General features: G+C 45.9%; 1 protein-coding gene across 9 annotated transcripts in view; it reads left to right on the forward strand.

The window, feature by feature from the left end:
• LOC111860956 (SLIT-ROBO Rho GTPase-activating protein 1) overlaps nucleotides 1-14,042 on the forward strand; it is a 145,888-nt gene that overhangs the window by 84,309 nt on the left and 47,537 nt on the right. For 7 of the 9 annotated variants that reach the window (XM_023845139.2, XM_072709863.1, XM_072709862.1 and 4 more), the window contains one exon: nucleotides 4,829-4,891. The exons of the other annotated variants lie outside the window; for them this stretch is intronic. In XM_023845139.2, coding sequence (XP_023700907.1) covers nucleotides 4,829-4,891 — 63 coding nt within the window. The remainder of the gene's footprint in view (nucleotides 1-4,828; nucleotides 4,892-14,042) is intronic. 9 annotated transcript variants of the gene reach the window in all.

A 14,042-nucleotide genomic window follows, 5' to 3' on the forward strand; every position in this document is an offset into this window, starting at 1 on the left:
CACTTTGATACCAAATCGTAGGGCTTGCTTAGCTGGACGGATTGACATATAGCTTGTCTCCGTACTCCTTACGGATTGCGTGCAATTGCCTCTCAAATTCGAAAAAAAAACTTTATTATTATTATTATTATAATTATGGGCCTATTCATGTCAATGAAAGGCCCATATTACTCTTCACCTAGTAAACTACATTTTCGCAATTTGCGCTGAGCCCGTGAAAAGCACGGAGCTCACTTTGGGGCCAAATCGTAGGGCTTGCCTAGCCGGACAGATTGTCATATCGTTTGTCTCTGTACTACTTACGGATTGCGTGCAATTGCCTCTCAAAGTAAAAAAAAAAACTTTATTATTATTATTATTATTATTATGGGCCTATTCATGTCAATGAAAGGCCCATATTACTCTTCACCTAGTAAACTACATTTTGCCAATTTGAGCTGAGCCCGTGAAAGGCACACAGCTCACTTTGGTGTCAAATCGTAGGGCTTGTTTAGCTGGACGGATTGACATATCGTCTGTCTCCGTACTCCTCACGAATTGCGTGCAATTCCCTCTCAAAGTCGAAAAAAAAACTTTATAATTATTATTATGGGCCTATTCATGTCAATGAAAGGCCCATATTACTCTTCACCTAGTAAACTACATTTTCCCAATTTGCGCTGAGCCCGGGAAAGGCACGGAGCTCACTTTGGTGCCAAATCGTTTGTCTCCGTACTCCTTACGGATTGTGTGCAATTACCTCTCAAAGTCGGAAAAAAAACTTTATTTATTATTATTATGACGTTATTCACGTTAAAACACAGTAAAAATACCATATGAATGCATTAAATGCTAACTTTTACCTAGCATTAGCCTGTGTCTAACAAACCATGTGAAGAGTAGAAAGGATCGTCTTTTTTCATGGCAGTGAATGGCCCATTGACTTCAATGCATTTCAGTCAAAGTTTTCCCACAGGGCCAGCGTTCGTACCACAGAAACAAGACTCGGTATTCAACCTTAGGCCTCATCACCCAACACCTTAAGACCACCATCTTCACCCGCACTCGTCTTTCATCCCTCGTTCTCTCCCATTGACTTTAATGCATTTCAGTCAAAGTTATCCCACTGGGCCAGCGTTCATACCACAGCAATAACAATCGGTATTCAACCTCAGGCCTATTAACCAAACACATTAAGACCACCATTTTGACCCGCACTCGTCTTTCATCCCTCGTTCTCTCCCATTGACTTTAATGCATTTCAGTCAAAGTTATCCCACTGGGCCAGCGTTCATACCACAGCAATAACAATCGGTATTCAACCTCAGGCCTATTAACCAAACACCTTAAGACCACCATCTTGACCCGCACTCGTCTTTCATCCCTCGTTCTCTCCCATTGACTTTAATGCATTTCAGTCAAAGTTATCCCACTGGGCCAGCGTTCATACCACAGCAATAACAATCGGTATTCAACCTCAGGCCTATTAACCAAACACCTTAAGACCACCATCTTGACCCGCACTCGTCTTTCATCCCTCGTTCTCTCCCATTGACTTTAATGCATTTCAGTCAAAGTTATCCCACTGGGCCAGCGTTCATACCACAGCAATAACAATCGGTATTCAACCTCAGGCCTATTAACCAAACACATTAAGACCACCATTTTGACCTGCACTCGTCTTTCATCCCTCGTTCTCTCCCATTGACTTAAATGCATTTCAGTCAACGTTTTCCCACTAGGCCAGCGTTCATGCCACAGCAACAAGACTTGGTATTTAACCTTAGGCCTCATCACCCAACACCCCAAGTCCACCATCTTGACCGACACTCTTCTTTCATGCCACGTTCTTTCCCATTGACTTCAATGCATTTCTGTCAAAGTATCCCTACTCGGCCAGTGTTCATGCCATAGCAATAACAATCGGTATTTAACCTAAGACCTATTAACCTAACACATTAAGACCATCATCTGGACCCGCACTCGTCTTTCATCACTCGTTCTCTCCCATTGACTTCAATGTATTTCAGTCAAAGTTTACCCACACGGCTAGTGTTCATGCCACAGCAATAAGACTCTGTATTCAACCTCAGGCGTCATCACCCAACACCCCAAGTCCACCATCTTGACCCGCACTCGTCTTTCATCCCTCGTTCTCTCCCATTGACTTCAATGCATTTCTGTCAAAGTTTTCCTACTCGGCCAGTGTTCATGCCACAGCAATAACACTCGGTATTTCCTATTCGGCCACATCATCAACACTTAATATTAAACCTCAGGCCTCATCAACAAACACCTAGCAACACCGTAGCAACCACCTAGCGACGCCTAGCAACAGCATAGCAACCACCTACAATTGCATAGCAACACCATAGCAACCATTTAGCCACGCCTAGCAACCACCTAGCAACCAGGTACTGAGACCATAGCAATGCCTTCTGACACCATAGCAACCACCCAGCTATGCCTAGCAACACCATAGCAACCACCCAGCTATGCCTAGCAACCACCTTCTTAGACCATAGTAACGCCTTCTGACATCATAGCAACTAACTTGCAGCAGGTAAGTAATCATATGTTTATAAATTTGATTATGCACATACAGATGGAGATAGTCAGGCTGCTCTGCATATGTTTTTGCAAATAATTTTGCTACAATAATAGCCGAACACAATTAGCTAAAGTAATAACACACGCGGTGTCATTAGGCAAAACTGAAATGTATATTTTAGTGTCATCGGCATAGGAGTGATAATTAACATCATGTTTTACCTAATGGCAGCATGTACAGAAAAAACAATAAAGGTCCAAGAATTGATCCCTGTGGTACTCAGTTTTGACCAGTGGCATTGATGGCAGTACAGTTTTTTTAACATTTGAACATATTGATATTCAGTAGTCAGATATGATTTAAACCACTTTGACACCATCCCACACAACCCAAAATCAAATTCAAGTCTTTTTAACAGAGTAAAATGGTCAATCATGTCAAAGGCTGCACTAAGGTACAAAAGCATTAGCACAGTCACATTGCCAGCATCATTTGCCATTGTTATCATTTATGACTTTAGTGTCAGTGCTGTGTCCCTCGCAGAAGCCCGACTGGAATCCATCCTGTATGTTGTGTCTCTTGAAGTATGACTGAAGTTGAGTAGCGACTATCTTCTCCAAAACAATGGTATATTACATGCAGGTCTTTAATTGCTGAGCTCCTGTGGATCCAAACTTAGTTTCTTCAATAGAGGTCTAATTACTGCTACTTTAAATTGGTTAGGCACATTGCAGGTTTGCAGCCCGGCCATGGCAGAAGAGTCACGTCTATGGGAAAGTCCTTAACCCGCAATTCCATGGGCATCACTGTGGGTTGCTGCCCTTCACTGCCAAGCTTTCTCTCACTATACGCTATATAGTACACCTGCTTATTCATGCAGCTGTCTAATAAGCCAACTCTAACATTTCTGACTATCAAGTCTCCAATCATGAGCACCTTTTCCGCTACGGCAGACAAACTGCTGAGAGCAGAGAACTTGTTGCTAAGTGCAACAGCTGACTGGTGTGCAACAGCTCTCAGCTCAGAGCTCCTAGGACTATGTCTGACCGTGACCCAGGGCTCACCTGTGCTGGCTGCTGGTGTTGGCTCCGAGGACCAAGGGACTACAGCCAGATCTAAGCTGGCTATGTGCTACAGTTGAGCTGTATCTAAAAATCACTCAGTCTGGTTAATCTTCACTTAAGGTACTAATGTGCCCCTCCAATGCGCACACCTTGTCCTCCAACTTTACTATGACTATTCACTTCAGGCATACAATGCTGTCAGGAATGTTCGAAGGACAATCTATGCTGTACATGCCACAGGAGCTACAGTACAAGACACAGGTGCAGAAGACAATCACAACTTTCCCTTTTGATTACAATTGATTGTCGGAGATCGTCTGTGGCCAGGAAAGGTGGTTAATCTGAGTTTGGAGATTAGCTTGCGGAAGATTATTCTGTATTAATATATTTGTAATATATACATGATCCGCACACACACACACAATACCATTCAGAGGCACCACATTTTTCAAATGTTATAGCCCAGAGTACCCCAAGGAAGCTCCTGCAAATCCAGGGAGAATATGCTGTCTTTATGCACATAAAATGCGGGAAAGATTCAAATTCTGTATACGTGTAGTTTGTTGTTCATGTGATGAATTTTGGCTAGTGAAGTGATGATGTATCTGAAACAATAATTTCAACGTTTTTCAGCCTGTCTGTATACAAAGAAAACCACATTATTGCTTTGTCATTGAGTGCTTAATGAAATGGCCTTAAAGGTGAGGTGTGATATGAAGAGAAGTTTAACAGCACATGCTTTATGCTGGGTTTATGGGTTAGTACTAGATCAGTGGGGTTCCTTTCCACTGAATTGTTTTCTTGGTCGATTCATTTTCAGCTTGCTTTTATTATGTCTGTGCTGATTTAAGTGGGTTAGCAAGGTAAGTGGCCATTGGACTAAATCTCTACAAATTAAGACCAATAACAGAGTATTAGGCCAGAGTCGGGGCATAAGGAGATAGATCTCAGAATTCTCCCATACCTACTAAAATACTGCTTAACTATTAGATGCCATAGTGAGGGGCAATGAAAGAATAGGTTTGGAGAATGCGATCTGATTAGATGACATTTTGACTAACGATCATGGGCTCAACTGCATTTCACGCATGGATTGTTTCAAAATAAAAGTTGTCCACTGCCCAATTTTTATTTTAATTTGCCTGTTGTCAAATGACTGTTATATATGTATTTTGTTTCCAATTGATGTTTACCCATGATGCATTCATTGTAATATGATTCTCTCTGTTTCCAGAGTAAGGAGATAGTCTTTCAGCTCCAGGAGGACTTGATGAAAGTTTTAAATGAGCTGTACACCGTAAGTGCTGTTCTTTTCCCTGTTTTCAGTGGGTTCCCAGAAAAAAAACTTTTTGGATTGTTTTTGTAATGTTCATGTCATTTTTAGTAGGTCATCTAGGTTACATGGTCAAAAGTGAGCAAACTTGAATTGTTAAAGTTGGAAAATAGCGTAGATCACAGGTGTCAAATTCAAGGCCTACAGGCTTCATCCAGCCCATGATATTGTATCCAGCCTGTGCAATGAAATCTTAAATCTATCAGAACTAGCCCTCCAGTATACAGCGCACACATCAATGGCATTACAAATCGCAGATTGCATAGCAGTCTGTCCGTCAGTCAAGGTAGGGCTACACGAATTCACTTCGTGATGCACTCGCAATTATATGGCGCATGCTCAGTAATCACCAGGGCTGGCTGCTGAAACGTTTATCTGGATGCCAGCATTTCAGTACTATGTGAACATTTACTTATGCAGACAATTTGGTCAGCAAATTGGTAGTGCACCTAAAATGTTAGTAATCGGTATAAATTTGGCATATCCTTATGTTTAATAAAGCTTGGGACTTTAAAGTGCTCAAAGTACTGCCACACCGCCAACATCATTTTACCTAGTTTAACCACAATTTCTCCTCTTTTAAAAGATGATGTGGCTGATCAGTTTCTTTTTTTCTCTGCGTCTTCAGTGCTTATGGCTACCAATCAACAGATAATTTCAGCTGTCTGGCTTGGTCTTACACCCAGGAAAATTCATGTTTGTAATTGACCCCTATGAATGGGATGCAAAAGGTTAACCTTCTCGAAAGCAGACATGAGCTTTTCTGTTTGGCGTGCATTAGGACCTAAGAATAAGGCTCACATAGCTGAGAATTTCAGCAGGTAATCCTTGCAAGTCATACATTAATCATTTAGCTACGCAACTGCTAGGAGGGCCAGATGGCCAAATAAATTATTTATTTATTGAAAGAGGTTTTTTTTTGGCTAATTTATTCATTCATTTTCCACTACAAGAACTGCCTCACAAGCTACACAATAAAGAGCATTCATCAGCTGTCAGAGTTTAGAGTCAGAGCCCAGGTCTCAGGGTGCTTCGTAGCAGAGATGGGGAGTCAAGTTTGTGAATCGGATTCAAGTCGCTCTTAAATTGATTTCCGACTCTACTTGCAACTCGTTACTTCAACTTGACTCTGACTCCTTGATAGCAACTTGTGAACAATAAGAGGCTTTAAGGCTCTGTTGAAATTTCTACACATGAGGTGTTAAACATGCTAGGTGGTGTCAACAATCTCTAACACGTTTCTGTTTTGTCACTAGTTCAAATTATGGACCTGATATGACAAAGTACGGGATATACCGAGTGTTATTTTGAGTGTTATTTTACATTAGATGGCACCGCTTAGAAATAGGCGTTGCTTAACATATGTCATAAATTATATATCGCCTATATTGTGTTGTCATATAGTGACACCGAATGGTATAGATTGCCATAAATCTGATCATTTAGCAGGTATGTCCCAAAAACACAATTTAGCAGGTATGTCCAGAAAAGTTTCTGACTTCCCCTTCCAAGTCAAGCTGTATTTTTTTACAAATTAAAAAGTGCCTGCACCTCTTCATTGTGCCCTACATTACATTGTGCCCTACGCAATGTAGTGTTATGTCTTAAATGATTCACAGTACTGTCACGCATTCAAATTTAACGGTTTTTAATAAAGAAAAAACATAATGCCTGCAAATAATTTGGTTTGAATAGTAATATAACTGACCGCTCTCCCATGACTAAAAGAGTGGCATGACTGCATACACTAATTTAACTTTTTAACATGGAGTTTGTGGTGTTACTTGCATAATCATGTGAGAGACAAATCAATTGTATACATTAATTGGAGTTTTTGCTTTGGAACGATGTGTAAAAATGAAGATGGTGATTTACTTTAACATGCATTTACTTTAGCAGCATGACAAATGGGGTCTTGGTCATTCTCATTCATTAGCCAATCACATTACTGTAACATAGTTTAGGGCAGAGTCAGGCATGGTTTGGTTAGGCTGCTTCATTCACAGGAAGCTTCTTTTTTGTTAATCATGTCGGGAAAGGTTTCAGTTGCGCGCGCGCATGTGTGTGTGTGTGTGTGTGTGTGGTCCAGGTATACATTACATTGTTGGTGTTATGGCGCGTACGCGCCCGGAGCGCAGACAAACAGGCAGGAATCCAGGGATCAGGAACACGGGGTTTAATGGCAGCACAAAGCACGCTACGTTACAACATCAATGACCGGACTGGGGAAACAAACGGAAACGCGGACTAAATACAATGAACTAATGACAACAATCAGAAACAGCTGTAAAACACTGGGATTCCACATGAGGTTAACGAGGAGAGGAGCGGACGATCGGGGCATGACAGTTGGGACATTTGAATGTCTCCACAATGTGACAAAAACTGTTATTTTCTAGCTCTGGGCGCCAGTTGCTGGACAACTTCCTGTACAGATTTGTCCCTAGTCGCGCCGCCGGGCTGTCTCTCCTCCTCCACCTCCTCCCCCCGCACATATCCCTTTTCCTCGTCCGTTTTTTCTTTCCGCTCGGTAATGATAATTTCTTGCCCCTGATTTTCCTCTTTTCAGACTAAATTCAGATACCTCTGTAGCAATTGGTTGTATCTCTTTACTTTTTCATGTAAACTCTTGTGATAAATGTACAAAACATTTTCGTGCAGGTTTGAAAAATAAAAACACACAAGTTACATTTTAAAACAAATGTACATCTTTGAAAAAAAACTTTCATTTTAAAACATCTTACTTTCATGATACATTTTAAAAACCATCTTACTTTGAAAAACTTTCATATTACATTAACAAATTTATTCGATGAAATATTTTTAAAGACGTACAACACCCTTTTACGATGCTGCTAGTTTTACATTTCAGTACCAAAAAGGCAGAGTTTCCCCGCTAGTCAACAATCTGCGTTTGTCGTAGACCTTTTTATCTAGAGGCCTATTAAACAGGCGAAAACTATTCATGTCGTGTTCGATTTTGTTGTAGTGCGTCATTATAGGGAGATTATTCCTACATCCACCGATGTAGTTTTCAAGCAATCCGATCATACTGTCAAAGTTTACCTTTTGACAGGTTTCGTAATTTAGATTTATACCCTTACATTTCAACTGTGTTTTCCTGTTGTTGAGTCGGTAACAGTAACTTTTTGGCCCCAGCGCACCCCACGAAGCGATGTATTCGTTGGGGGCTAATTCGGACATGAGCTCCTCCAGGTAATTTCCTAAGGTCGGCTCATATTCACCCGGCCTGCTTATGTACACGATGCTGTCTGTGTCGTGATACAGGACCCACCGCCCCAATTTTTCCAGTTCTTTGTAAAGTGTCAACCGCCCCCATGCGGTAGTTTGACAGGCTATGAATATGTTAGTCTTTCCGGGCGGCACTTTGTAGGAAGACTTGTAACGGCAGCGGATGAGGGCGACCCCATCGTTGACAAAAGCAAAACTGGAAATGTCGTACAGCTCCGAGCAGAAAAAATTTAAAAACACCCCCGGGTCAGACACTATAGATGTCTGGAGCATGTTGTTCCTCTTACCCCATAGAGAGTTAAGCAGAAGCTTGGCCACCTGCCTCTTACCCCCGTTAGACCCTATCTTATCGGGCTCCAATTGGATCCCCTCACGCTTGAGATTTAATATAGTCCCTACGACCCGCGTCATCGGTCGCGTCGTCGGGGTAGCCCGAAGCCTGTTGCTTCACTTTGAGAAAGGTTTTAATGTAGCCTCTAAACAGGTTGCCGCTGGTCTGGGGAAAATGCCACACTTCGTGCACCTTCACGACCGAATAGCCCCTGCCAAAAGCCAGATTGAGCTCCGCAGAGACCCACATGCCGGTCAGCGCCCGCTCTGCGTCAGAATGACCGCAGGCCCCCTCCTGCCTGTTCTCGATCACGCACGTCCTGCACAGTGTAAACACAAGTTTCCCATTTGGCAGTCTGCTGGGTAGGACGGGGAAAAACAGCTTGCGCGGGGGGTTCACCGTGGCTTTGATCAGGCCAAAGTATTTATTCAGAGGTTTAAAATTTGAATGAATGATTACTGGGTGCCCCACGGGGAATTCACATTTAGCCAGATTGAATGGGTACAGCAACGTGAAATCCACGTAGTGGACGCGCTCTTCCCCCGTGACGTCGTAACGCAGGTGAATCGCTGACGTCCGACCCCCAAACAGCACTTCTCGCGGCCTAAGCGGGTCAGGGGGCTGAAAGTCTGACAGGAAATGCTGCATTTGTGGGTCGTGAGTTTTAGCGTGAGCCCATTCGTGTTCCCAGATGGATTCTATGTTCATATTAAACTCTTGGCGCAATGGCTCGAGTTTTCCCCTTGTTTTAACGTACAGGGAACCGAAGCTCTCGCGGGTCAGGGGGCAGACATCGTGTTCATTGTTGCACATAGGACACCCGTGAAACTGGCAGCCTAGAAACTCGAAAGCCCATTTCTTTCCCTCTATCTCCGCGTATCCGTGTAGATGAAAGCGCCCCACACACACTTCACCCCCAGGCAGCGCATGTCAAATTTCGATGCCGCGTGTGTGGCCGATGAATTCTAGCTACTGGATCGAAACGTTGGAATAACTTTTGTATTGCCTTCTGTAAACCCATACGTCCGGGATCGCGATCATATCTCTGGGCAGGAAATTTGTCCTGTAAACCAGCAACGCGGCTGAAGTGATGGTCGCAACCCATGAGCGTTTTAAACTCCCACAGGAAGCGCAAGCAGCCCTCTCTCAGAATCTCCACGTCGTTCTTACAGTAAGCGATCGTCTCTTTGTGAAAATTAAAGGTCTGGTGCTTTACACCGTCATACCATTGATAAAACTTGTCGCGTTCTTTGCCGGGCATTTGATCGGGCCCAAACTGATCGGGAGGAGGGTACAGGCCTACGTAGCTAAAGTTTTCCATGTCTGTGAAATGATACAGAAAATAGCCTTTTCGCATCTGAGTTGAGCAACCCATAGCATTTCTCAATGGCATGCTTAGAAAGGAGTGACTGTCGATGTACCTTTGCTCAAACACGCTGTCCACGATGAGAATGATTTTTTTCCGCTGTGACATCACACGCGGTTCCACCACTTCCTTCACCATCGCGTTCAGTATTATGTAATTATCGAACGCCTTTCCATAGTGACTAATGAAACATGTCCCTGTATAGTAGGGTGTCCTGAAATGTCTGTGGAGGTGCAGCGCACAGTCAGGCCCCTCGGCGGTCATTGTCTCATTCTGATCGGAGATGGTGCACACGTAAATGGGAATATGGGTACCCGAGCTCTGGGATGGTTCAAAGTCAAAAAACACATACTTGGGGGCCTTTTTACTGCCCTCGCCCTCACCCCTTTGGGCGACCCATTTCCCTTTGTTAGGCTTCTCCGGGTGGATTTAAATAGCAGAGATGTGGGGTGGATATGTCGGATTCGGCTGTCTGGAGTTTAGCGTCGCATATATTACATTTTACTGTTTTACACGAGTGCGGTTTTGGGTTCTCGGGACTTAGGTAGTAGTTGAGCCCGCAAGCTTTGCATTTTCTGAACTTGTCACAGGGGCTAGCAATCTCACCCCTAACGGGTCAGACCCTCGGCGTATGGTGACACTCGAAGCACATGTTATTTAAGCATCTGAGATTACACTGCTTACACACTATCCCCGGTGTGGTTTCACCTTCTCTACAATTAGTCTGACAGACGTTGCAGAATTTTTTGCAGCAATCAATTAATTTCTCAAAATTGATGATGTCATTTAAACAGACAGCATGATCGTGGGTGAAACCCGCTTTCTCCTGTAACTCCAGGCCGATCTGCGTCCCTCTGCGTCAGTGAGGTTTCCGTGGAGCATATGCGGCAAGTTTATGGCGAAACACACTCTGCTGTCATTTTTTTTAATGATAAACGTGTTTGGCTTTTTTAGAAATTATTTCTGAAGCTAGCATGGTCTGTAGTTTTCATTTGTTCCTACCGCCACCGCATGGGATATTGATTACATCTACAATTACTTCTAGGTTGGAATTGTTTAATATCTCTTGATTAGACTGAACCAGGCGAACCAGCAGTTGCTGAAAGTCTGTCAGCTCCCCCTCCCCGTACCGTACGATTTGCGACAGCTCATGGTTTAAAAAGTCACCATGCAGGGTGACCTGTATATAAGCTCCCCATGCGGCGTAAGGTATCGCCTCATTCACAATATTTTGAAACCCCCCGATTACATTTTCGTAGTACTCACAGAAATTGGCTTCGTTTCTAGGTTGCGGGATATTTAGAATCCGCCTAATCTGTACATTATTGAATCTGCGGTGATGCACGACCCCGTCAGGCTGCGGATCCAACATTTCCAAGTCACCACCACCACCTTCCTGTTCAACATCGGCATTTTCAAATTCTCCCAACCCCAAGTCATTTTCAATCTCCTCTGCATTGAGAAGAAATTCTGCGTCTGACAAGGCTTCCCACAATTCAGAATCTGCGGGGGACCATACGGCCTCGTCGCCGGGCAGCCCCGATCCCGCTTCTGGTTCAGAGCCCCTTTCATTTAACATGCTTATTAATGTCTCAAAGGATGGTAGGAAACAGGGCTCTTGGGCCCTCGCTTCACCAGACGCTGCGGGTGGCGAGTCGTGTTGAGCGAAGTAAACTGCATCATTTTCATTATTATTATTATTATTAGCGTTGTTGATGTTGTCAATTTCATCTAATAAGTAATGGGCTCACCACCCATAGGAGGGGCCATAGGGGTCGGGTGCGTTGTGAGCTGGATAGTGGCCAAAGGCGGGGACCTTGGCGGTCCGATCCTCGGCTGCAGAAGCTAGCTCTTGGGACATGGAATGTCACCTCTCTGATGGGGAAGGAGCCTGAGCTGGTGCGCGAGGTTGTGAAATTCCGGCTAGACATAGTCGGGCTCACCTCGACGCACGGCTTGGGCTCTGGAACCAGTCTCCTTGAAGGGGGTTGGACCCTCTTCCACTCTGGAGTTGCCTGCGGGGAGAGGCGCAGAGCGGGGGTGGGCATACTTATTGCCCCCTGGCTGGGCGCCTGTACATTGTGGTTTACCGCAGTGGACAAGAGGGTAGCCTCCCTTCGCCTTCGGGTGGGAGGACGGGTTCTGACTGTTGTTTGCGCTTATGCGCCGAGCGGCAGTTCAGAGTACCCACCCTTTTTAGAGTCTCTGGAAGGGTGTTGGAGAGCCCTCCTTCTGGGGACTCTCTTGTTCTGCTGGGGGACTTCAATGTTCACGTGGGCAATGACAGTGAGACCTGGAATGGCGTAACTGGGAGGAACGGCCCCCCCGATCTGAACCCGAGTGGTGTTCTGTTGTTGGACTTCTGTGCTCGCCACGGATTGTCCATAATGAACACCATGTTCAGGCATAAGGGTGCTCATATGTGCACCTGGCACCAGGACACCCTAGGCCGCAGTTCGATGAACGACTTTGTAGTCATGTCATCGGACTTGCGGCCGCATGTCTTGGACACTCGGGTGAAGAGAGGGGCGGAGCTGTCAACTGATCACTACCTGGTGGTGGGTTGGCTCCGCTGGTGGGGGAGGAAGCCGGCTAGGCCTGGCAGGCCCAAGCGTATAGTGAGGGTCTGCTGGGAACGTCTGGCGGAATCCCCTGTCAGGAGGAGTTTCAACTCCTACCTCCGGCAGAACTTTTCCCATGTCTCGGGAGAATGGGCCATGTTCCGCGCCTCCATTGTGGAGGCGGCTGACCGGAGCTGTGGCCGTAAGGTGGTCGGTGCCTGTCGCGGTTGCAATCCGCGAACCCGCTGGTGGACACCAGTGGTGAGGGATGCCGTCAAGCTGAAGAAGGAGTCCTATCGGGCCTATTTAGCCTGTGGGACTCCAGAGGCAGCTGACGGGTACCAGCAGGCCAAGCGGGATGCAGCTTCGGCGGTCGCTGAGGCAAAAACTCGGGTTTGGGAGGAGTTTGGCGAGGCCATGGAAAACGACTTCCGGACGGCTTCGAGGCGATTCTGGTCCACCATCAACACTGTCCACCTATCTCGGGGGCGGAGGTCGCTGAGGTGGTTAAAAAGCTCCTTGGTGGCCGAGCCCCGGGGGTGGATGAGATCCGCCCAGAGTTCCTTAAGGCTCTGGATGCTGTGGGGCTGTCTTGGTTAACACGCATCTGCAGCATCGCATGGACATCGGGGGCAGTGCCTCTGGACTGGCAGACCGGAGTGGTGGTCCCCCTCTTTAAGAAGGGGGACCAGAGGGTGTGCTCCAACTATAGGGGGATCACACTCCTCAGCCTCCCTGGTAAGGTCTATTCAGGGGTTCTGGAGAGGAGGGTCCGCCGGATTGTCGAACCTCGGATTCAGGAGGAGCAGTGTGGTTTTTGCCCCGGCCGTGGAACAGTGGACCAGCTCTATACTCTCCGCATGGTTCTGGAGGGTTCATGGGAGTTTGCCCAACCAGTCTACATGTGTTTTGTGGACTTGGAGAAGGCATTCAACCGTGTCCCTCGGGGAGTCCTGTGGGAGGTGGTCCGGGTGTATGGGGTGTATCCTTTTAAGGGCTGGTCCCTGTATGACTGGTGCCAGAGTCTGGTCCGCATGGGCGGCAATAAGTCGGACTTGTTTCCGGTGAGGGTTGGACTCCGTCAGGGCTGCCCTTTGTCACCGATTCTGTTCATAACTTTTATGGACAGAATTTCTAGGCGCAGCCAGGGCGTTAAGGGTGTCCGGTTTGGTGACCTCAGGATTAGGTCTCTGCTTTTTGCAGATGATGTGGTCCTGTTGGCCTCATTGGACCGTGACCTTGAGCTCTCGCTGGGACAGTTCGCAGCAGAGTCTGAAGCGGCTGGGATGAGAATCAGCACCTCCAAATCTGAGACCATGGTCCTCAGCCGGAAAAGGGTAGAATGCTCTCTCCGGGTCGGGGATGGGATCCTTCCCCAAGTGGAGGAGTTTAAGTATCTCGGGGTCTTGTTCACGAGTGGGGGGACGATGGAGCGGGAGGTCGACAGGCGGATCAGTGCGGCGTCCGCAGTGATGCGGGCACTGCATCGGTCTGTCATGGTGAAGAAGGAGCTGAGCCAAAAGGTGAAGCTCTCAATTTACCAGTCGATCTACGTTCCTACCCTCACCTATGGTCACGAGCTGTGGGTAGTGACCGAAAGAACGA

The sequence above is a fragment of the Paramormyrops kingsleyae genome, chromosome 3, assembly GCF_048594095.1.
Source record: "Paramormyrops kingsleyae isolate MSU_618 chromosome 3, PKINGS_0.4, whole genome shotgun sequence".
NCBI lineage: Eukaryota > Metazoa > Chordata > Actinopteri > Osteoglossiformes > Mormyridae > Paramormyrops > Paramormyrops kingsleyae.